The following is a 25,486-nucleotide window of genomic DNA, read 5'->3' as shown; positions in this document are numbered from 1 at the left end:
AGGAAACATTTTTGCCTAGCACCTAAAGATATGTAACAAAGTTGCCAGACAAGCCTCCCTGCGGAGAGCATTCCACAACAGGGAGCCACTGCAGAAATGGCCTGTTCTTTGGTTGTCACCCTCTGGACCTCTCGAGAAGGCAGTCGAAGAAGTGCCTCGTGATGATTACGGGGTCTGGGCAATTCATATGGGGAGAGGCGGCCCTTGCCGCAAATCTCTGCTGCTATACATGAGAGAGAAAGTTCTAGTTTATTTTATACCATGTATGTGGCAAAAGAATGGGGTGGCCATACTGTGAAAATATGAGCGAAGTCAGAATGAAACTATCTCCTGTTGACTTTATGTTTGAAGCTTGGAGATGTAATTAGGGGAAACTGTACGATTGGCTTAGAAAAATAACAATATTGTAGGCATGCAGAGGGAAAGCACGGATCTAGAAATATCTGCGGGATTAAAGAGTTATGAAAGAGAAACAAAGAATTAAAAGACGAAGCCTAGAGAAAACAACTCTAAGCACTATTGGCTGCTAGTGAAGGAGAGAGGCTCAAGAATGACATGTCATTTTGCCAAAAAGCCCGATAGGAAAACTGCTAGCACTGAAGTCAAATTGTTTGCTATATGAAAAGAACAGCAGCCATGCAAATTGTTGTACAGTGGAACATTCAGAAAAGGCAAAATAGTATACGAATGGCCACTTTGGATTAATTGTAAGGGCTAAAAGAGGAAAGAAAGGAAGAAGACCCAAAACCTGGCAATGGTTTCCATCCATGCATATCTGTTTTCTGTGTGTTTAAGGGCAAAATTATGCAATTCCCTCCCCCCAGTCATATCAACTGCAGTTTGCCTTGTGTCCCTGTGTATGTTCCTCCAATCCTCATCGCTCGGCAGTCGACTCAGTGTGTGGCCGCCGTGAAAAAGGAAGATTCCATGCTAAGGTTCATTAGGAAAGGAAAATAAAACTACCAATATAATAATGCTGTTATGCAAATCAATGGCGAGACTGCTTTGGGAATACCGTGTACAGTTCTGGTCACCTCAGCTCAAAAAGGATATTGTACAGTTGGAAAAGGTTCAGAGAAGGGCAGCCAAAATGATCGAGGGGATGAAGCAACTCACCTATGAGGAAAGCACACACTTTTTAGTTTAGCAAAAAGGCAAGCAAGAGGTGGCATGATAGAAGTTTATAAAATTATGCATGGCATGGAGGAAATGGATAGAGAAAAGTCTTTCTCCCTTTCTCCTAACACTTGAATTCGAGCCCATCTAACAAAGATGAATGTAGGGAGATTCAGGACAGATAAAAGAAGGTACTTATTCACACAGTGCATAAACTATGGAACTCACTTCTGCAGGAGGCAGTGATGGCCACTAACCTGGAGGGTCTTAAAAGAGGATTAGGAAAATTCATGGAGATGTCTTTCTTACCCCCTGCCCCATATGCTTTAGCAGACTTAAAAAATATAAGCACTGTGTGTATATCAATCAATTTAGCCATACATTCATCTAGTGCCATCCACAGCTGTTTTATGCAACAAACATGCAAAACTGTTTGTTTCAGAGTTTGACGCTGGAGATGCAAGAGATGTCTGGGTCAGTGAATGCCCCACTGCTTTAAAAATATTACTGTATTCTTCACTCCATAAGACGCACCCGACCATAAGACGCACCTAGTTTTAGAGGAGGAGAACAAGAAAAAAAATTCTCTCCCTCTCTGCTCAGCGCCTCTCCAGCAGAGCGGGAGGAGAAATGAAAGGGGCTCAGTTTCTCTCCGTTTCGCTGAAGCTCTCCTGGCTTCAGCGAAAGCTGTACAGCCTGCATTCGCTCCATAAGACGCACACACATTTCCCCTTACTTTTTAGAAGGGGAAAAGTGCATCTTATAGAACGAAAAATTCGGTACATCTGTCACCAACTATTAAATAGTGGGGTCCTCCCCCCCACCTACCTGGCATTATTCACTTTAAACGTATGATTTAATGAAACTTTCCCACCACAAGCAATATGAGTGTTGCTGGATAGAAACTGGACTTGGCAGTTTCATCCTGTTCTTTCTGTTCAGTGATCTGGAGCTAGTGATTATAGACCCTGGGATTGCATTTTGCGATTATAGGGAATAGTCCCGTCAATGCTGCCCTAAACAACTTGGAGGAAGGGTGCAGTACGAACGTGATAAGCAGATTATTGCAACACAAGTAAAGAGTGCTTCCTGTCCATAGCCTGGTGGGATGGCCTGGAATGCTGTCTCTTAATGGAGTCAGGGGGAGTCACTTTTGGGAAACTTTTGACTTCATGCCACCTTAGATGTAGCAAGAACAGAACAAGTGTACTGTCCTTAACTGGATGGGCAGACCTGATTTCCAACATCACAGTGTGCATGTTACACTTAAAAAAACCATTGATTCAAGTGGTAAAGATTCAAAGCATGTGTTCGAATTTCACCCATAAAAGGCAGCAAAATTTAAATGTGCTCGACTTTGGTTTGATTGTTTTTGTAGCTTCTAGGCAATTCAGTCAATTAAACCAACCTCTCTCTCTCTCTCTCTCTCCCACACACACATCCACACACACATGCAAATAAGCACCATTGTTAGATTTACATCTTCATTTTCTTCTGTTCCAGATATTGATGAATGCTTGCAGAATGGCCGGATATGTAACAATGGTCGGTGCATAAACACAGACGGCAGCTTCCACTGTGTTTGCAATGCTGGCTTTCATGTGTCGGCTGATGGGAGAAACTGTGAAGGTTAGGGTCATCTAATTTCTTAAGAGTATTCTTCCTTTTATCCGTGTAATAACTGCCTTTGTGTGAATGTGTACACGGGCTGTCCTATCGCAGGGCAAGTAGGCAGCTTATCAGTAAAAACTATATGGTGTTTGAAATCATAGTCCTGTATAGAGGCCCTATATCCTCTTTCCAACTCCTAGCAATATTTTCCAGAAGTTTCACAACTGTTTCATAGGTGAGCAGCTAAGGAAGAGTTCAGAAAGGGATAGCCAGCAAAGCATTGTCTGGCCAGGCTCCTATGAGTGTGGTCTCCTCATGACTCAGGCCAAGGAACACACTGGAACTATAAGCTTTTATAAGACTTGGAGGACTTCCTTGTTGGCATAATGGTTCTCCTGGTTTTTTGGTTTGCTCTTTAGCTTTCCCCGTGAAAACTCACTCTTTACCTCTGAATCAGAGCAAACCCACTGAAAACCCAAATTGCCATTTGTTGTGCTTCAGCTTTCAAAAAGAGCCGGATTTTTGTGGGGAATAGTCTTTGGCTAAATAAATAAATAAATAAATAAATAGTGCTTGGACACAAAGCTTTAAAGCACAGGCCTGTGCCTGGAAAGCCCAAGAAAACAGCTAAGTGTGTAAACCATTAAGTTTAGTGGGATTACTTCAAGTAGAACTAACATTGGATACAACCTCCTGTGAACAACTTTGCATGCCCAGTTATAGAGCCCCATTAGCAATGCCTGACGTGGTTTCTGCAAGACAATTAGTACTTCCCTCTAGCCCAGTGTTTCCCAAACTTGGGTCTCCAGATGTTTTTTTTAGACTACAGTTCCCATCACCCCTGACCACTGGTCCTGCTAGCTAGGGATGATGGGAACTGCAGTCCAAGAACAGCTGGAGACCTTAGTTTGAAACTGTGCTCTAGCCTGTCGTGGACAGTATGCCCTTGAGAGGTCTGTACTAGCCGTATCATGAACTTGTAGCTATATTGAGTAATTAACATGCCTGATGGGATCTTATTGCAACATTTCCTGAGCTTTAAAGAGTTGCCTCTCTTTTAGGAAATGTAAACATAATTTGATGTGTTCTTACCTCCTAGACCCTTAACCTTTAAAAGAAGAAAAGAGAATGTTCTTTTATCATATTTCCCAAGGTTCTTGGGAGAGTTTCCAATGATCTGTTCATACATTAAAAAGAATTTCAGGCACTGGTTGTAGAAACATTTTTGGCAGAATATTATCTTAGTGATTCAGCTTGAAGATTTAATGCCAACATTCCTACTTGGGATAGATACACATTTTAAAAAATCATAAATTATTTTTGTCTGATTTAGAATGTAAGTGAAAAGTAAACATGCCATGTCTAGAGGAGTAATTTCAATGCAAGACAGCTGCAGTATTAAGAGAAGTATCTTGGTCTCAAATATAGTTCTAATGTCATTATGATCTAGAGGTAACTGCTAGTAGTAATTTTTGTTAATCCTTGGTAGAGACAGACCTTTTAGAAATCTGTATTTAATCCTACTTTTGTGGGGGAATGATCAAAAGTTCAGGCTGCTTTTGGGTATCATATCTGCATATCCATATCACTGAAATATATATCTGGAAACCCATCATAGCCTTTCAGTCTAACATCTGCCCCACCCCACCAAATCCCATGTGTTAACGGTAATGAGAACCAGTGAAATGCAGAGAACAATCTGCTAAAACATTTTTCATTCCACTAAGAACGCTGCCAAAATGTCTGTGAGCATATTGAATTGCGTCAGCTTCTGAAGTAATTGTCTCTGTTACACTATAATGGCCCAGTTTCCATGCCCAAATTCAATCATATACCTGTCTAAAGCCACGCAGTACATAAATGAAGATATTAAGAGTTAAGTCTTTTTGGCTGTGAATTTGATCTACACTCTGAACTTGGATTTCTTTTGGCCAAACATGATTCTGTATTTCATCTATTTGTTTAAATAGATGAAGGACCGAATAGAAAGATAGGAAATACTGTCAACAGGGGCTACAATCCTATGCTAATTTACATTGAGTAAGCATGTTGAATTCATTGTGAGTTTCTTCTAAGTAAGTGTGCAGAGGATCAGGCCATATATCTTGTATTCTTGTAACTTGTTTTTTTGTGTGTGTGCAATAGCACTCCTGGTTGACCTCATCTTTGATAGCCAGTGTGCTATACAACATTCCATGTCAGGATATTATGTGTATAAACGTCTCTTTGCAAGGCAAAGTTTGGCAAGTTGGGTGGTAATATAAACCATGCCCATTAAGCCCCTTCCTGCTATGTAATTACCAGAAGAATGGAATCACTTGTTAAATCCAGGCACTGACTGTTGAAGAGAGAGGTTTGGGAAAACCTCCTGTAGCAGAGTTAAGGACAATGGCGATTGCTGCAAACACATTAAAAACTTGCTTAGATTTACATCTGCCCCCATCCACCTTTAAACAAATGGTCCCCATGAAAATACTTAGGCTAGAATAAATCACAGATACTTGGCTTTGCAAATAATATTTTAATCACAGTTTCCAGAAGTTACAGCAAACAAATCTCCATCTGCTGGCAGTTAAACAAAGATGAAAAAAAGTTTCCAAATGACTTTAAAAGAAACGTGGTTTCCTTGCAAAAAGGACCGTACAATCTTTGGGTTAGCAAAGATACAGGCTTTAAAATATCATTTTAGAGAGATTATGTTCACTTGCGGGGAGCCATGTTGCATTGCATAAAGAGATAGAGAGGATGCTGTGGACCTGCCCAGCTGCACCCACTCTGGTAACTTCAGTTCAGGGCTCAGGTTAACACTTTCATGCATATCTAATCAACATGATGAATGTCTGCTTTTCTCCATGATTTTATAGATATGGATGAATGTAGCATACGGAATATGTGCCTTAATGGGATGTGCATCAATGAAGATGGAAGTTTCAAGTGCATTTGCAAACCTGGCTTTCAGCTAGCTTCAGATGGACGTTACTGCAGAGGTAAGAACTCAACTGCAAATGGCACCATGTGCTATATATTTGTGATGAGATATATGATGCTATGATGTGGTGGTGTTGGTTATAGCATGAGCATTTCTGGTGTCCTGACCTGTCCCCTTCAGTAAGGTACTTTAGCCAAGGCTGGTTTCTATCCATCCATATGACTTGACATCAGACCAGTGCCTGATAATTAGTCCACATAGATGGATTCCCATGTTGATTACAGGGATAGCCTGGCCAGTAGGACCCTTATTTTCCCAGGGCATTTCCTGTGTTCCTGATGGCGCATTACAGTGTCTAGCAGTTGACAAAGAAAAGGGAAAACAAAAAAAGAAAAATCTAGTTTCTTCTTCTGCTTCCCCTGCTTTATCTCATGTGCCTAAATAAGGTTGTAGTAATGAATGCTGAAAATTCTCTCAGAGCTACGACCCCCAAATTTCCCTAGGAAGAGAGTTTGACTGTTAAACCACTATGGAAATTATAGCTCTGTGAAGGAGGATCAGGGTCTCCTAACAACTGTCAGCACCCTTAACAAACACCAGTTCCCAGGGTCCTGTGATGTAAACCATGACTTTCCAAGTGGTATATTTCTTTGCTTAAGAGCCTCATTTCTAGCTCCAAGCAAGGGATCACATCGCAATAGCTTGCTCTCATTTTGCTATAGCAGCTGTGTATTCCCCCACAGTGAACTAAAGAACCAGCAAATAAACGCTACATGATGTCATTACACTGTACTTTCATTCTTATGCCATAAGGAATCAAGTGCTTATAATTCTAATTTGTCCCATTTTCCAGGTTTGTAAGCACTAACCAGAAACAGGAGCAAGTAGTAAAAAATAAATTTAAAAATGAGCCAATTTTAAAACAGATTTTTCTTTTCATAAAATACAAATGTTTTAGCTTCAGGGATTGAGGCATCAGTAGAAAGGTTTGTTGACAATATGAGAGGTTTGAAATCCCCCAGGTAAGCTAGCCTGTATCACACGTGACACTTCACTCCCCAAAGAGTTGCAAGGAACCAACAGGATGTAATGGCTTTGTTAGCCTGCTTTGAAAAAGAACTATTAAGGTTGCAGTATTTGGCACACCTATCAGCATTAAAAACAGTGGGACTTGCTTCTGAGTAAACATGCACGGAATTGCATTACTCCTCTGAAGTCTTCTGCACCCTTGCCTGAGTGGCTAAATTCTTATACCCACTTCTGTGGGAATAAATCCCATTGATACCTACTCCTAAGGAAAAATGCTTTGCAAATTTCATTGAACACAGCGAGAAAGATCTGAATAAACATGCATAGGATTGCACCTTAACTCAGTTTAAACCATATTGCCTATTGCATCTGGCAGTGAGGATCTGTGTCTAGGATCCAGACAGCAAATAGACTTAATATTGATACTTAAAAGATTTATAGTGAATGTTTGAATGGTGCATATCATTGTTTTAAATCATAACCACTGAGATATGTTTTTGAACGAGTAATTTAATTATTTAGCCGTTTTTATACCCCACCCGCTAAACAAAGTTCTTAAGGCATCTTACAATATATTTTAAACACAGTAAAACAGACAACGATGCAATAGTCACTACAGCAGGGCAAAGGTATATATAAGGTTTTGCTCTCCACCATCCCTGTTCTCCAGTGTGCCAACGGATGTTATTCGGGAGCCTAGAACTGACTGTTGAAGCAGCTAGGTGTTAGTCCCACACTAACTAGGACTTCCTCACTGGTTGGCTGTTGCTGCTGTCTCTCAGAACCCCTTTCTCTGGTGGCAGATGCAGGAAGTGATGCTGGAGCAAAGATGTTACAAGCCCCCCCCCCCCGGCTCTCAGATGTTCCAGCTCTCTGCTGTGGAATCTATGGCTCCATAGCAGGTCAACTAGTGAATAGTCCCCAGCTCAGTGAGTTTTAGTCCCTCACATAATGGTCTAAAAATAGTTTGGTAATAATAATAGCAAATAAAACATTGCTTCTTGTCTGCTGTTACTTTCTGATTTTTAATATTGTCGTAAGTCTGGCACATAATAAAACAGACTACTACGAATAACAGCATGCTTCAAACATTGAAAGCACTTGATTTCAGTGCAGCGGGCCTGTAACGTAGGGCAGTATTTTTATCCCTGCATTTGCAGAGCTGATACTGCAGTGCTAGTATATTGGTAAAAGGGTTAACCTTTGGGTCAGAAAGTTGTTCATGTATTTTTACCTTTGTAAATATATAGTACAAACTACACTGTGGCGGGTGGCGCTGTGGGTAAAACCTCAGTGCCTAGGACTTGCCGATCGTATGGTCGGCGGTTTGAATCCCCGCGGCGGGGTGAGCTCCCGTCGTTCAGTCCCGGCTCCTGCCCACCTAGCAGTTCGAAAGCACCCCTAAGTGCAAGTAGATAAATAGGTACCGCTTTATAGCGGGAAGGTAAACGGCGTTTCCGTGTGCTGCGCTGGTGCCGGCTCACCAGAGCAGCTTCGTCACGCTGGCCACGTGACCCGGAAGTGTCTTCGGACAGCGCTGGCCCCCAACCTCTTAAGTGAGATGAGCGCACAACCCTAGAGTCTGTCAAGACTGGCCCGTATGGGCAGGGGTACCTTTACCTTTACCCTGTTTCTGGCACCGGTAATAGTAGATGATGCCAGTGGGGATGTGTTTCATAAGCATTTAGTTTGGGACTTAAACAATGAGTGAATTTGTTTGGATTTGAAACAAGCAAACAAGTGAAAGCATTGAAACCATTCAACATAAAGAGACATCACATTCATAGAGAGAAACTCCCGTGCTCAGTTCAGTGTTTCAAAGCCAAATGGGAGAGAGTATTCTTCCAAAAAGGTGTGCCTAGCAGCAGTGCATCAAATGAGAAGTACCGTAAATTTCGCTCTATAACACGCAGATTTTTTCTCCTAAAAAGTAAGGGGAAATGTCTGTGCGTGTTATTGAGCGAATGTGTGGTCCCTGGAGCTGACTCGCCGGAGCGCAGGGGCAAAAATAGGCAAAAATCAGGCAAAAATCAGATCGGGTGGTCGGGCGGAGGGAAGGCAGAAGCTGCTGCTTTCCTGCATTCTGCCTCAGGGTCTTACTGCCCACCTGCTTCTGTTGCTGCGTTTGCTCAAACTCAACAAAGAGCAGGGAATCCCCTGCCCTCCTGGCAAGCAGAGGGTTAAGGAAAGGATCGAGTCCTTCCTTCTAATTCTTTCCTAGTCACACTGCGTGCAGGCTCCAGCCCACCACCTCCTCCTCTCCGTGCTCTAGGGACTCACAGGCAGCTGTAAAACATGCAGATGGGAGAGAGAGAGAGAAGGCTGGCTTGGGGGGGGGGACTTTTGCCTTCCTTTCCTCCCCCCCCACCCCGTTAAGCTCCTCCCCTGCATTCTTAGCCAGCTGCTTCTCCGCACACCCCTCTTGTGCTTCTTGTCCCTTCTGTGTTTTTCCTTCCCTCCCCATTTAAAACGTGGTGACAAAGCACGGATCCACATGGATCCTCAGGATTTTTGCATTGGGTCACCCCAAATTCACCATCAGATCACATTACATGTCCATGGCTACAGTCTGTACCAAAAAAATCACGCACCCACTGTTGCCTGGGGCTGCAATGGTGCAAAAACATGGTTACAAAGCATGGATCCACAGGATCTTTGCACTGGGTCACCCCAAATTCACCATCAGATAACATAGCATGTCCATGGCTACAGCCTGCACCAAAAAAATCAGGCACCCACTGTGGCCTGGGGCCACAATGGTGCAAAAACGTGGTTACAAAGCACGGATCCACATGGATCCTCAGGATTTTTGCATTGGGTCACCCCAAATTCACCATCAGATCACATAGCATGTCCATGGCTACATCTTGCACCAAAAAAACACGCACCCACTGTTGCCTAGGGTCACAGTGGTGCAAAAACGTGGTTACAAAGCATGGATCCACATGGATCCTCAGGATTTTTGCATTGGGTCACCCCAAATTCACCATCAGATCACATAGCATGTTCATGGCTACATCTTGCACCAGAAAAATCACGCACCCACTGTTGCCTAGGGTCACAGTGGTGCAAAAACGTGGTTACAAAGCATGCATCCACATGGATCCTCAGGATTTTTGCATTAGGCTACTCCAAACTCACTGTCAGATCACCTGTCTGTGGCCACAGCATGAACCACAAAAATCATACATCCACTGTTTCATTTAGAATATTTTTTTTCTTGTTTTCCTCCTCTAAAAACTATGTGCGTGTTATGGTCTGGTGCGTGTTATAGAGCGAAAAATACGGTATTTTGATTTTTTTCCAAAATGGCAAGCTGTTCAGCTAATAATTCCTGTTGAAAACTGGAACTGTTTTATAGTGCTTCCCCCTTCTTATAACTTTCAACGCTTGTAGAAAGCCTTATAGTCAAAGTGTTAAGCACGTAAATGTGTTCAAGTCTAGACTTCTGGACCATTTAGGCCGTTCTGTCTCCAGAGATTTGAAGAGCCGAGATTTGAGAGACACTTCATACTTCTATCCTTCTCATTAAAAAACAAACAAACCCGTCCCCAGATTTGTGAGTAGTGGGATTCTGCTATGCTTGAAGATAAGCAACAGCTAAGGTTTCTACCTTCTTGGGACCACATTTTGTCCATGCATTTTTAATACAGGAATTTATATTCCACTTTTTCTGTATAAAATAAACTCAAAGTGGCATACAGAAAAAGTTCACAAAACAAAGAAAACACAATAGAAACAGTTCAAATTGCTCTAATCAACATCATCATCAAACCTTTTATTAGCATCACATACAAACATCCAAAACAAATCAATACAGAATTACCACTTCCCCTGTGGCACAAAACATTTGCTAAAAGAAAGGAGGAGGCAGAGCAGTCTATCATCACATCTCTTGGTCTCCAGGGAGATCAGACGTCTGCAGTGTATTTCAACGATGAAAAACCAAATAGAGATATTTAGCCACTAACTTGGTGAGCTCCTGATCATTCCCTAGTAATAGAAAATGTATGACCTCCGACTCTGGTTTCCATTTGGGGATACAGAGTTGATCTAGAAATTGCTGACGGAGATCAGCATATAGTTTGAGAGCCATATGTGTAAGGGTGGTAATCAATATACAGGCAGTGACCATTTTGTGTGTGTTCAGTTGATGCATGACTGCTGACTCGTAGGTCCTTTTGGACCCAGAATGGGGCAGGGTGGGCTTATGCGTGCTTTGCTGACGTGTGCAGGGGCCAGGAACACAACCCCCATGCAAATCAGGGGGTGCTTGTACTACAATAAAACCACGAGTAGGATGAAACAACGCAGCATGAAAAACAGGGACACAATTTTAACCAACGCTGAAAGCTTGATAAAATAAAAAAGGCCTTTGCAGTTTGGCCCTAGGGCTCACCTTTTAAAATCCATTTATTGTTTGAATAGAGGCAAATAAAACGTTAAGATAATGGCCAATTTGGAAACTGCAGAAAGGCTTAATTTGTTCACCTTTCTGGCCCAAGGCAGGAGGTTGGATGTTAATGTGTCTTAGGCATACATATATTAAAATACAATCAGAACACCAACTCTTGGATCAGCAGCACAATTCTTGGTGCCAAACAACACAAGCTAAGTAAAACACAGAGGTGTTTTGCTCTGTACTTGCCCTTTTAAGGTTGAGGGGTGAAAAGAAGAAAATGTCACACATGCCGATTTTTGTGTATATTAAGGCGAGCTGTTACGATGTGATTACATTGTGAAATGTTACACATCCTCCCACACAATATTTCAAAAATATCCCCTTCTTTAATCCTTAGGGTTTTTTTTATAGAAAAGTAGATGATTACTATAGCAGGGGAAAAAATGTTGTTTGCTTCCTGCTGGGACACAGGTTTTTTTTTTCAAAAGCTTGAGTAATTTGGCATACGAATTCAAAGAGCGATTGGTACCAAATCGTTTTCCAATTTGGTAAATGCTGGGGGACATGCTGTGTGGTACAGTGTTGCAGAACAAAGGCAAAATTATGTGAAGTTGGAAGACCTCAAACACAGAAGCAGCCAATGTTATGCCCTGCAGATGTTTCAGGCTACAATTCCATTCATCCATGGATGTTGGTCATGCTGGCTGAGGCTGATGGGAATTGTATTCCACAACACCTGAAAGGCACGGTGTTGGTTGCCCTAACCGCCTGCCCCAAACAGAATATCCTACATATTTGCCATAGGAATGGAGGAAAGTGCCTTTTTATTGGTAGTATAAGGGACGCGGGTGGCGCTGTTGGTTAAACCACGGAGTCTAGGACTTGCCTATCAGAAGGTCGTCTGTTCGAATCCCCGCGACGGGGTGAGCTCCCGTTGCTCGGTCCCTGCTCCTGCCAATCTGGCAGTTCGAAAGCACGTCAAAGTGCAAGTAGATAAATAGGTACCACTCCGGCAGGAAGGTAAACAGTGTTTCCGTGTGCTGCTCTGGTTCGCCAGAAGCAGCTTAGTCATGCTGGCCACATGACCCGGAAGCTGTATGCCGGCTCCCTTGGCCAATAAAGCGAGATGAGTGCCACAACCCCAGAGTCGGCCACGACTGGACCTAATGGTCAGGGGTCCCTTTACTTTATTGGCTGGCAGCAGCTATCCAGGGTTTCCGACAGGAGTCTACCCCCGCCCTACCTGGATATGCCAGGGATTAAACTTAGGATCTTTGGTGGAAGGGCCCATAGCTCAGTTATAGAGCATCTGCTTTACATGCAGAAAGTCTCAGGTTCAACCTCAGGATCTCCCAAGTAGGGCTGGCAATGAAACCACTAGATGGACCAATGGGCTCACTCATTCCAAGGAAACTTCCTATGTCTGAACTGCACCCAAAAAGCTTGTACCAGCTTGCTGTCTATGACAGACACAATTAGACCCAGCCACCCAAGTTGTGGGCAAGGCAGAGGTGGTCCACAATCATCAGAAGGAACAGTTTCACAGAGCACTTACCAGTCCATTGAGCTTAGATCACTAAAAAGTGTTCTTTGTGAAAATAATATTACAGTCATACCTCGGAAGTCAAACAGAATCCGTTCTGGAAATCCGTTCGACTTCCAAAGCGTGGCTTCTGATTGGCTGCAGAAACTTCCTGCAGCCAATCGGAAGCCCCAGAAGCCCCGTTGGACGTCTGGCTTCCAAAAGAACGTTCAAAAACCGAAACACTCACTTTCAGTTTTCAATCGTTCAGGAACCAGAACATTTGACTCCCAAGGTGCTTGGGAGCTGAGGTATGACTATATAACACAAATAGCACTTTTAAAAGCAATACAGAGTAAAACAATGTAATAAAATTTGTTAAAATCCAGCAGGAGAAATCACACAGTAGTTGCTTAGATCAGTGAATAAAACTGACTGAGATACTTTTGGGCATCACCTGACCCCTCTCCTCAACAGCTTCTGATTGTTGATTCCATTCATTCCATTTCTTGCCTCACTTTTCCTATAAGGTCCCAGGGCGGCTTACAACAATAAAATATACAATGGAAAACAATTCTGTTTTCCATACAATACAAACATTTAAAAATACTTCCAATGCAGACTGAGATAAGTACCGGTGTATCACTAGGTGGGTTGGTGCCACAACACTAAAGGCCCAATTCCTCTAGCATTCAAAATGGACCTTCTGATAAGATGGTATCTCCTGTAGAGCACAGTGATCAATAGAGTATATATAGGGTTGCCATATTTCAATAGTTGTTGAGGGTTTTATTGACCAAAGTTTTTTTTGGCCAGGGTACACTTTTATTCCTTCACATTATAGGCCTACTTCAGCATAACTCCTGTCAGATTTCAACCTTATTTCTAAAACCTCGAAGAAGGGGACTGTATGTCCTTCCTAGGCTTCTCCCTGTTGGATCCTGCCTGTGTTGTCTGCCAGGCACTTCTGCAAAGTGACTCCCAGGTCCTGGGAGAACCAAGCATCTATTTAAGCTAGATAGAAAAGAGATTTGGCAATTAAGAATTTTTGCCCTCTTGTGAAACACTATCCAAATGGTTTTTATTCCTCCCTCCCATAGTTTTCTTGCATATGTATCATTCGTTTTTGGATTATTGTTCTCCTGGGATTGTATGAAAATATATCCTTTGTGAAGGAGGAACATTCAATTCGGAGGTTTTATAATTATCCCGCTCAGAGAATGGGACAGCTTCCTCTGAATTATGCTTTTGTTTCATGGGATGAGCTAATGTTGTTTTAAGTTACTTTTGCTAAGTAACAAGTTATTGAATGAATTCCCTTTTCTCTTTTATCTGGATACACTATGAATAAGCAAAATGGAATATGCACATATCAGCTCAAGTAAATGAAAACTGCTTTAATTTTTAATTTCTTATGTAACCTATTCTGTTCTTTGGCAGACATTGACGAGTGTGAGACATCTGGAATATGCATGAATGGGCACTGTGTGAATACCGAAGGCTCCTTCCGATGTGAATGTCTCCCTGGCCTTGCCGTTGGACTGGATGGGCGTGTATGTGTTGGTAAGTGTGTATGCCGGCAGCTACAATTCAGTTCTAGATTAAAAACCACAAATAGTTGTAGAACATGCCATCTGTCTGTGACTCAGGTAGAAAAGTGTTATGCTAGGATATGTCTTTGGTAAGTCTCCGTGAGAAGGGAGTCTCTACAATGAGGGGACCATCAAGACCAGGCTTCCTCAGCCTTGGCCCTCCAGATGTTTTTGGCCTACAACTCCCATGATCCCTAGCTAGCAGGACCAGTGGTCAGGGATGATGGGAACTGTAGTACCAAAACATCTGGAGGGCCAAAGTTGAGGAAGCCTGATCAAGAACATGTGCTCCTGCTTTCCTAACAAACACAGAACAAGATAGGTACTATGCAACATAATTTTTGACATGTTATATCCTGCTTTTTGCTCATCGTGGAACCTGAGGATGCATTTGTGTGGTTCCCCAGCAGAAACCCATTGAGGCCCTTTTTGTTTCAGCAAGGTTGTGGCTTCATACGCCTTCAGACCACACCCTAGCCAAGCAAAACCGACTTTCCTCTGCATTTTAAGTCCTTGACTAAAAAGTGCAAAGAGAGGAAGCTGAATTGTTTTATTAAGCAGAGTGTGAAGCCTTCAGGGAGGTTGTATCTCAAAGAGGTTGAAGCATCTAAAGTTAAGCTAAATTACTTGACAGCCTTTTCATTTGTTCTGCAGCTGGGATTATCCAAAGTTGGTCAGACTTGCCTTGTTACATTTGGAGTAATACTTTTCAAGAACATATGTATTATAACTAAGACCAGTGGGGGATTTTTTAATATATATATTTTTAAACCCTATTTGCTTGGCAGTAATGAATGTTTTCCATAGCTCAGCATTTAGACAATAAAAGGAACGGGGGGGGGGGTGCAGAAGAGGAGAAGCTGGGGGCGAGGTGTAGAACAGTATATGAAACCTAGCCTTAGCGGTGTGGCCTTTTTCTACAACTTTGTGGCATTATTGTTGTTGAATTGGTTATCTTATTGGCTATTTCTCTCTCTGTCTCTCATTTAGATACACATATGCGAAGCACATGCTATGGTGAATACAGGAGAGGTCAATGTGTTAAACCATTATCTGGAGCCGTCACTAAATCAGAATGTTGTTGTGCCAACACTGATTATGCATTTGGAGAACCTTGCCGGCCTTGTCCCGCACAAAGTTCAGGTACAACATGATTTAGATTTGCGTCTTTCTGTCATAATTTTAAAAGTGTTCAAAATTGCCACAGCAGGCCACACTCTAATAATGTCTTAATAGTAGGTACCTTTTAAAAATCTTACATGACTTATACACTGCTCTGCACTTTTAAAAACCTCTACTTAGTGTATTGAGCAGCTGAGGGGGAAAGCTGTTTGCTTGTGAAACTGCATAGGTCATGATCGATGAATTTTTCTAGTGAATATTCCTTAGAATTTGATAGTATGAATTCCTATAGTGAAAGTCAATTGCAGATTCTATTTTGGTACATTTCTACATATTTTGTGGTTTATATGTTTTTTCTTTACTTTCAAATTTGTGTATCTTCATGACATAAAATTTGGCATTCATTTAAAGGTGCATAAAATGTTTGCACCTCCCCAGCTTATGGCCTTCTTATTCACTGTGTTTGAAGAGAAATCTCAACCTGATGTGTGACAAGAGTCTTTTCTGTTACCACAAATTGTGCTAGGCAAGATTTCCAACAAATCTTGTTCCAATGGCAGATAATGATAATAATAATAATAATAATAATCCATAAATTTGTGTGGCACTTTATGAAGGATTAGATATTGTAAGCTTCTCAGTACCCTGCCTCAGGGATTTTGCTGTCTAAAATTAGATGCATCAGAGAACAGAGGAAGGAGAAACAAAAATGTATTGCAAGGTATTGCAGTTTCTTTTCAGAACATGGAACAAGCCAAATAATTTACATATATTTATGATTGTATGTTATGGATGCATTATATCATCTATTTATCTATCTATCTATCTATCTATCTATCTATCTATCTATCTATCTATCTATCTATCTATCATCTATAGATATCTCTCTCACACAAAAAAGGGAAGCTCTGTTCAGATTGTATGCATTTTTAAAAATTAAACCCCCCCCCCACTGTAGCCTCTTGGCCAAATATCTCAGAAAAAACAGTATTCTGGAATGTCTAGCACTGAAATTGGCTCACTGGTTTTGAGGAAAAGGTACCTTGAGAAGCTTGTGCATTTTTAACCTTTATTTGAATTGGCAGTTTTAAGACAGAGACAGAGAATAAAGATCACTTGAAACCAATTAAGCTGGCTTTAGCTGATGTGCAAGCTTTAAGGAGGAATTGTTGTCCACTGTTTCACTCTAGGCCACATTAGTTAAAATACCAGCAAAAATGCTGGGAAGTTATCAGACCAGGAAAAGGTCTTCACGGCACCGCCTGCTGCCATCGGCTCCCCCTTTGTAACTTACACAGTAGAGCTGAAACGTTTTGTAAATGTAAATGGCCCAATGCCATTAACTTCTGTTTTGTATTTGAATTAATTTAACAGAACATTTGCACATGTGGAAACAATTTATTCTGGGCTGTTCTGCGCACCTCTCCTATTGTTAAAGATGCCAGCTCATGGAGGGTAAAATATAGGACAGCTTTCAGCTTTTGATTTTCAGGTTGTGGGTGTGGGGCAGGGGGTTGGAAGAGTGGCTTTTTTCAGGAAATGCATATTGTGGTGTGAACTTGCAGCTCTCGGAAGGAAGACTTCATCTGTCTGCTCTGAATGAATAGGGCCATGCACTTAAAACACATGACTTCCCCTATGAATCCTGGGAACTAGGTGCATGACATGACAGCTCTTGCAACATATGAACAGATTACTTTCAGGCAAAGATAATTTAATGATATTTGGAAAGTATTTACTGAAACCAAAGTGACTCGTGAACTGATGTGTACATGAGGGATATCTATTTACATATAGTTTTGTAACTCTAATTACATTTTAACGTTACTTCGTTATTGTTGCTATTCTCTGTTTTTTTTTTTTGCTTCTTTTTCTATTTACTTTAATCTACTGCAAAATTTTCAATTGCATATATAAATATTCTTAAAAAGAATCCTGGGAACTATATTTCCCCTCTCAGAGCTGCAGTTTTCAGTGCCCTTAACAAACTACAGTTCCCAGGATTCTTTGGAGGGCAGGGAGCCATGTGCTTTGAATGTACAGTGTGGGTCTGTCCAGGCTAGACATTGAAGTATGGGAAATGAGGACGTGGTTTTGTCCAAAACAGCTGGCAGGCCAACCTCTGAGGTCCAGATGGCCTAATTTGGCCCACGGGCCAAAGGTTTCCCACACCTGTTCTAGATTGATTTCAATTTAGGTGGGAGGAGCAATGTAGCTTCAGACCGGGTCACCAGTTCCAACTTCAAGCAGAGATTATTGGTATTATAAAAGCTCTGTTCTGACACGATTGTTTTGAAAGAGCTGAATGCATCTATTAAAGCAAGCTTCCTCAAACTCAGCCCTCCATATTTTTTTGGCCTACAACTCCCATGATCCCTAGCCAGTGGTCAGGGATGATGGGAATTGTAGTCTCAAAACATCTGGAGGGCCGAGTTTGAGGAAGTCTGTATTAAAGTGTTAAAAATAAGTTGTTTGATTTGATTTATTTTTCTCCCCAGAGGAGTACCGCGCACTTTGTAGCAGTGGCCCAGGCATTACAGCAGCAGGAACAGGTATGGTTGTGCAAAACCAGTGGGTATTGGCATTATTTGAGGAAAGGATTGTATAAACTAACGTGAATACTAATAATTGTAATAGGGAAGGACCGTAGCTCAGTGGTAGATAATCTGCTTTGCATGCAGAAGGTCCCAGGTTCAGTCCTCATCCTCTCCAGGTAGGGCTGGGAAACATCTTTGCTGCCAGTGAGCATAGACCAGGGTTTCCCAAACTTGGGTCTCCAGTTGTTTTGGACTACAATTCCCATCATCCCTGACCATTGGTCCTGCTAGCTAGGGATCCTGGGAATTGCAGTTCAAAAACAGTTTAGGAAACCCTGGCATAGACAATAATGGACTAGATGACTCAGTATAAGACAGCTTCCTATGTTCCTACTGTTCTGAAAGAATAAAAAATTAGGGATAGACAGATTCATCTGTTATTTCTGGGTATGTGCACAATTTCACATGGGTTTATTCATAAGTCCTTTGCCTTTTTAGTATTAATCTGTGGTTTTTTAAGAATTAAAGAACACATGAAACTTCATATTTAAATACCTTTTAAAATTTATTTAAAAGAGAGCTGGTGTTGAGTAGTGGTTAGGGTGCTAGTGTAGGATCTGTAGACCAGGATTCAAATCCCCACTCTAAGTCCAGTGGGTGACTTTGGGCCTGTCTCTCATCCTTACCTACATCACAGGGTTGTTGTGAGGCTAAAAGAAGAAAGGGGGAGAAGTATGTATGCCACCTTTGATATCTGTTTTGAGCCAAGAAATGGAGCACACAATTTGGAGAAGTGTGAATTCTAAGCCATATGTTGGTCCGGGTGGGAGTAGAGTGGAATACAAATTAGGGCCAGTTTGCTTAAAAATATGGACTAAAGAAAATGATCCTCCATCAGGGTGAAAAATAATCTTGACGCCTTCCGTTTTCTAGATATCAATGAATGCGCACTGGATCCTGACATTTGCCCCAATGGAATATGTGAAAATCTGCGCGGAACCTACAAATGCATTTGTAATTTTGGGTACGAAGTGGATTCATCCGGGAAAAACTGCTTAGGTATGAAGTTTCCTATCTTACTATCTAACACATTCCTGTATGGTGCCTCATTGTTCTGCTTTAGTTCCATCTAGTGTTTCTGATTTGTCTATCTTGTTTCTTCCTGGTATTTTAGCTAGCTTCTTTTCCATCTTTGTAATCCTGTCTTCCTAGTTAACAGATGGCCAGATACTAATTCAATCGCCATATTTTGGAGGGTTCCCCCCCACCTCCATGTAAAATAGGCTGGAGGGATTCTGAATGGTGGGGAAGGGTATAGCTCAGTGGTACAACATCTTTGCTTCATGCAGTCTAAATTTCTTGTATTCTTTTTTTAAAAAAATTGTTTGTATGGGATGGGATATAAATTATAATATAGTATATTGTTGTATAATTTTGTGAAATATGTTTAATAAAGATTTTTTTAAAAAATAATTTAAAAAAAAGAAACCCTGAAGAGCTGCTGACAGTCCGTGTGATCAGCACAGAGCTAGATGAACCAGTGGGTCTGATTCAGCATAAGGCAGACCCCCATGTTCCCTATGGTTTAGACTCAGGCACCCCCAAACTCAGCCCTCCAGATGTTTTGGGATTACAACTCCCATGATCCCTAGCTAACAGGACCAGTGGTCAGGGATGATGGGAATTGTTGTCCCAAAACATCCGGAGGGCCAAGTTTGGGGGTTCCTGGTTTAGACTCTTGCTTCAGCCTCCTGAAAGGGCATTTGCAGGCCCTTTTCTGCAGTGCACCTGCTCTTTTCCTGAAGCCACACTGTGAATTGCATGGACTGACTTGCAAAGGAGATGCAGGCTGTCATGTCCTGTTCTTGGATAGTGTGTTGGATTGGTCAGCCTTTTGTTCCCCTTTCCATTTCTTCTGTTTTGGTTTAATGCTTTTTTTGCAGCACCTGTGATGTTATGGCTACACTCTTCCCAAACTGATTGCTGACTACCCTACAAGCTAGCATTTATGCTTTAAATCAGTGGTTCACAATCTGCAGCAATGAAGCAGATTTAAAGAAAGAGTTCTTACCAATTAGTTTATTCAGTCATCACAGTGAAAGACAAAGGAATGCAGTCTCTCTCCAGATCAGTGGTTCCCAACCTTTTTTGGCCATGCCCCACCTAGGGCTCTCTAAAATCCTGATGCCCTCTCCATGACATGTAATTATTATTATTCAAAAAGTGAACTCCTATTCACATGGAGGAAGCCTAAAAGGTCATTAATTTGGTCTAACTCATTCTCAAATTGCCCCCCTTAAAAATTAAATTGCCCCCCTGTGGGGCATATGCCCCACATTGGGAACCACAGCCTTAAATATTCTGTATGTACCCCTTTAGATGCTTCTTTCTCTGTGTGTTTTTCAGTGTCTGTCCACATGGATGTATTTGCTCCAAAACAGAAGTTAATGTAGCCCAGTGTTACCCAACCTAGGGCCTTCCAGATGTTTTAGATTCCAACTCCCATCAGCTCCAACCCACATGGCCAAGTCAGGAATGAGGGGAGATGTAGTCAGAAACATCTAGAGCAGGTTTTGGGAACCTTTGGCCCTCCAGATGTTTTTGACTTGCAACTCCTGCCATCCTTGACCGTGGGGCGTGCTGGCTGGGTCTGATGGGACTTGGAATCCAACAACAAACAGGGTGGTGTAGACCGAAGAGAACCATATGTTCCATTTAATTTAAACTTGGTGCCTGAAGTGGAGTAGAATGCCATCCCCCACCTTTTCAGGTGGTACTATAAACATCCTACTTTGATAGGGGGCAGAGATTGATTTGGCCTTGGGAAGACTATATTCCAATGTTCAGCTGACCCAATGATTGCATATCAGCCACATGTTGTTAGAAAGTGTGATGACATTGGAAAAGAAAAATACTTATTATGCAGTTCCCTTTTGATGGCACAGAGTTTCTTGTTGCTGCTTTTCGTTACAGGGAAATATAATTTTTCCTGCCAGAGGTGGGAAGTTTGGGAACTAGTGCTGTAAACCACTAAAAGTCCTGATACTTGTTCCTTTTCCGGTGATTTCAGCATTTCTCTTACAGAACAAAGGGAAACATCTCTATCAGTGAAACATATCTGCTTGTAAAAACAAAGTTTTCTTTTATGGCTTCCCATGAGAACAAAATCTTATTTAGTTTCTCTGATGACACTCTTAATTGTTTTTGCAGACATCGATGAGTGCTCCTTGAACCCGCTGCTTTGTGACAATGGGCAATGCAGAAACACCCCTGGAAGCTTCACTTGCACATGCCCTAAGGGATATGTGTACAAGCCTGATCAGCAAACATGTGAAGGTAATTGAAAACATCCCTTTATGTTATAGCTATTCTGAGCATCGGATTATTATTTTTTTAAATCACCCTATCTCTGGAGTTATATTTGGATCAAATAAAATGTCGGCTTATTTGCCAACATTAGGGATGAATTCCATTTAAGGCAGACTGGAACTGTTGTATTTTTATAAGTATGCCAGGAGACTTTTGACTTTGTATATTACACTTGGGGGTGGGGATATATAATCTGCATTCCCAAAGAATATTTCGGGTGGGAATTTAGCTGCAGCTAGGTGTTCAGTGATCCCGGGGAATGGGAAGATCTGGTTTCATATCCCAGAGGACTATTGGACTCAGTGGGCACCAATGAGCACATTGCTGTCCTTCAGCCTTGGCTCCCCAGTTTTAAATGAGAACAGCTGTGACCAGCCTTGTAGGATTCTTGCTGGAACGAATAAAGCAAGGTCCCTTGAAACTTTGGGGTAGGCAGTGGACTGTGTGTGAAGAGTGCATAGATCTGCATTTTTACTGTATGCATAAAGTAAAGTTTGAATTTATAGGGTTATTTTTTAATGGTACACAGGTGCCTTGGTCCTACGTGTACCTTGGCACGTGCATGGTGCTCCTGTGTTTTCAGGCTACCCTAAGTACAAGTTGAAACCTATACAGTAAATTGGAGCAATGGGACCATTTTACTTGCAGGATTACCTTACCCTCTTGTATACTCACTTCAATTTGCAGAACTGTAACTCCTACCGAAGCCGCACAATACTTGTTCTGCACTTGTAAGAAATCAATATTTTAGTATATCAGCACTGCACTTTGGAACTCCCTTCCTATTGACATCAGGCAGAAGCCTTTGATGTAATCTTTTTGGCACCTGCATAAAACATTTTTTGTGTTGGCAAGTCTATACATGCACAAAGAGTGCTGGCATGTGTTTTGATTTCTTTTTGCTACATTTGATCATTTTTGAATGTTTTTGAGTATCAGCTTTTAATTGTCTTTTATTGATCATTTTAATGCTTTTATATTTTTATAAACCACCTAGAGGTTTCCTTAGAATCAAATGTTGTGAAATAAATAAATGCGGCTTGAGGGTGCAGGAGACAAATTCTATGACAGATGGTGGGTTTGCCAGAGGTGGATTGTGGATTCCTAGCCGCAATCTACAAATCTCTGATTCAGCAAGAGAATCCTTTTGTTTCTAGATGACCAGACAGAAAGGAGCAATCTGAAGCTTTGCTGGTCACTAATTCTCACTGTTTCTCTTCTAGATATTGATGAGTGTGAATCCAGCCCCTGTATTAATGGCGTGTGCAAAAATATTCCTGGCTCTTTTGCCTGTGAATGTTCCCCTGAAAGTACTTTGGATCAAACGAAAACCATCTGCATTGGTAATTTCTTCTTCTGAGCTGTCTTTATTGGCTAGGAAATATTTTTTTTACAATTGACATACATATATCTTATTCAGTTTTCAGGAAGCTTTTGAGAATAACCACGAAATAGAAGTGAAATAAATTTAAGAGTATTTCAATCATCGCTTCACTGTTTACTTGAGCATATTAAAAAGTGTCTATAGAGTACCCTTTCACATTGCATTAAAAATTGCAGAGGAGGTATTGTAGGGAATCAGCAGATAATGAAAGACTGGCCTGACATTCTGAGCTGGAAGGAGAAGAGGTGGCAACTTTATAAAGTTGCTGTGGTTTGGGAATAGATGGCAGGTAGCTGGGTGTGGCGGCATCAGGCCAAAGGTCCTCCTAGTCTAGCAACCCACAGGCAGACCTGAGTGAAATAACAGGCTCCTTGCTCATAATCCCCAGCACCTGGTATTCAGAGGCCTCCTGCCTGTAGTACTGGAGGAAGATGGGAAAAGGCAGACAGGGCCATCTTTAGCAGATGCGGCGCCAGGGTGCAAATATCCGCCCAGTGCCCCCAAATTACTACGGAGGGGTGAAGCTGCACACTGCCAGCCATGGAGGTGGCGCAACTCTCCCCCTACCGCTGTGGGAGAGCAATCCCCGCATAGGCTTGGGAGGGAAGCTGCGTACCCGCCAGCCATATAGTTGGCAGGGCGCAGCTTCCATCCTAAGCCTCTGCGGGGATCGCTCTCCCAGAGCAACCGGCACCCTGGCGCAACGCACCACTAAGCCCTAATGGAAAGATGGCTCTGAAGACAGGAGCTGATTTTATCTTCTCAAAAACAATAAGGAAGCTCCAGACTGGAGGGTGTTGGCAACAATGTTGGCACCCATCTGTCTTCAGACAATTGAGTGAGCCTCAAGGGGTGAAATCAAACTGCTGCGTTAGCAGTACCGAAGTGAACTCCCCGGGGTGCAAGCCTGGGCAGTATGCTGCCCAGAGGACAAGACCTCTATCTCTGTCTTGCTGATGTGGTCCAAAGGAAAGCAGAGGAAAATGTTTGGCACCAGCTCAACCTGTCTTCCTAGGTTGTTTTTTTATGAAGATAACTGAGTTAGTTTTCACGAGTATTCACTCACACTGGGTAAAGATATTTGAATAGTGATACATTGCTAAATGGCAACATCTTGTTTTATTTTTATTTACCTTTGCAGAGACTGTTAAAGGCACGTGTTGGCAGACCATAGTGAATGGCAGGTGTGAGATCAATATCAATGGGGCCACTCTGAAATCTCAGTGTTGTTCCTCGCTGGGTGCTGCTTGGGGTAGTCCCTGTGTTCCATGCGAACGAGGTAAGACCATTTTGCTGTGTCCTTGGCAAATTATTATTTGGAGCATTAGAAGAAAGCATCCGATAGAAAGGGCAAAATCACCTCTGGATGTTTTATAGGGGGCGGTGGTGGCTGGATGGTCATTTGCCAGGTGGGGTTCAAGCTGAGCCCTCACTTTCATGACATGACAAAGCCCTAGAAAATATGATAGCAGCAATGGCTTTGAGCTTACACAGACTATCTTCCCCTCATCACTTAAAAGTCAGCGGTGCATCTAATGATGGCTTTGCTCCTGTCTGCTGATTTCAGAATTCTTTTTACAAGCATTTTCAGATAAGTCTTTTGGGGGTGAGTGGGGTGCACCTGAGCATTATGAACTGCACAAGTTAGTATTCTTAACACTTGGATTATGAACTCTGGCAAAATCACCCAAGAAATCTTGGTTTAGAAGGAAGGATTGCCGGGTGAGGGTATGCAACTAGAACCCCAGCATATGCCTCATCAGAAATGCTGAGTCTTCCTGAAGCTTTCTGCTGATGAAGTACCCTTTCCTTATCAGCTCATCTGCCTCAGTCCCTGGAATGTCTGCCTATCATGGAACCCAGGTACATTCCAGAGGAGTTTGGGTACATGTACTCTACTTCATGCAGGGCACTATTGATCTGTTTGAACTGAGTGTGCATCCTAAATCACGCCCTCTTGCAGCTGCACATTTCTGGAGAAGTATGCTAATGTTGGGCTGTCTTTCAAGAAAGCTTGTTTTCTGCTATTGATCATCTTCCAAGAAACCCCGGGTGCTTTAATATCCCCCCCTGGAAGATCCCATAAGAGTCTGGGTCAGATGTTGTTGTGATCATGGCCTGATATAGTGCATGCTAAATGCATTATTTGCTTCATAAAACTTATACACTGCTTGATTGTAAAACACCTCAAAGCGTTTTACAAATGTTTGCTTTGCAGGAAAGTACTAGGAAGCTTGGAACCTTCCAGCTCTGCCTCTTCCATTTTAGTGGCTCAACTCAATTGCTTAAACTGCATTTTGATTGAGACAGATCTCTCTAAGGGTCTACATTAATTCCTAGCATGATTATATTAATTGTGATTAAAAGGGGATGTGCATTACTGTCACACTTTACAGAACACACTGCAATATTTAGTATATATTGTTGCAGACCACCTCAATCTTCACAAACGATGTGAGATTCCAGAGGTTGCAGGCATGCCTTACCCAGGGCCTGTGTTTCCTTTTGGATGATGAGGCAAAGTGGAGACTGTGGTGTCTTTATGATACATGGTTTATTTACAAATATATACAGCCTGAGTCTAGATGGAGAAATTCAACACATTATACTCCAAGAGGCTCACTTGCTTCTCCCATAGGTGCAGCAGACTTGGGTCTAAGAACAGAGAAACCAGTCGTGGTTGCTGTCTCTTTATTACCACCTGTTCCCCTGAGCCTACATGGTGCTCTTTGTTCTCCTTCTTCCTCCTTGTTGCCACTAGCCCAGTGAAACTATTCCTCTCTAGCCTACATAATCCAAACGGAAATTTTAAACCTTTTTTGTCTCTGTCCACTAACACACAGCTGGAAAAAGGGCTCCCCCCTCCCTCTTTG

At 42.1% G+C, this 25,486-nt stretch overlaps 1 protein-coding gene across 5 annotated transcripts in view; it reads left to right on the top strand.

The window, feature by feature from the left end:
* The window catches only part of FBN1 (fibrillin 1), a 210,942-nt gene that overhangs the window by 97,777 nt on the left and 87,679 nt on the right, over nucleotides 1-25,486 (top strand). For all 5 annotated transcript variants that reach the window (XM_081838597.1, XM_081838595.1, XM_081838596.1 and 2 more), the window contains 9 exons: nucleotides 2,620-2,745; nucleotides 5,592-5,714; nucleotides 14,050-14,172; nucleotides 15,192-15,344; nucleotides 17,822-17,875; nucleotides 18,794-18,919; nucleotides 21,071-21,196; nucleotides 22,453-22,572; nucleotides 23,755-23,892. In XM_081838597.1, coding sequence (XP_081694723.1) covers nucleotides 2,620-2,745; nucleotides 5,592-5,714; nucleotides 14,050-14,172; nucleotides 15,192-15,344; nucleotides 17,822-17,875; nucleotides 18,794-18,919; nucleotides 21,071-21,196; nucleotides 22,453-22,572; nucleotides 23,755-23,892 — 1,089 coding nt within the window. The remainder of the gene's footprint in view (nucleotides 1-2,619; nucleotides 2,746-5,591; nucleotides 5,715-14,049; nucleotides 14,173-15,191; nucleotides 15,345-17,821; nucleotides 17,876-18,793; nucleotides 18,920-21,070; nucleotides 21,197-22,452; nucleotides 22,573-23,754; nucleotides 23,893-25,486) is intronic.

Source organism: Podarcis erhardii (genome assembly GCF_964252035.2).
Source record: "Podarcis erhardii genome assembly, chromosome: 14".
In the NCBI taxonomy this organism is placed as follows: Eukaryota; Metazoa; Chordata; class Lepidosauria; order Squamata; family Lacertidae; genus Podarcis; species Podarcis erhardii.
This window is presented reverse-complemented; position numbering and strand designations above follow the sequence as displayed.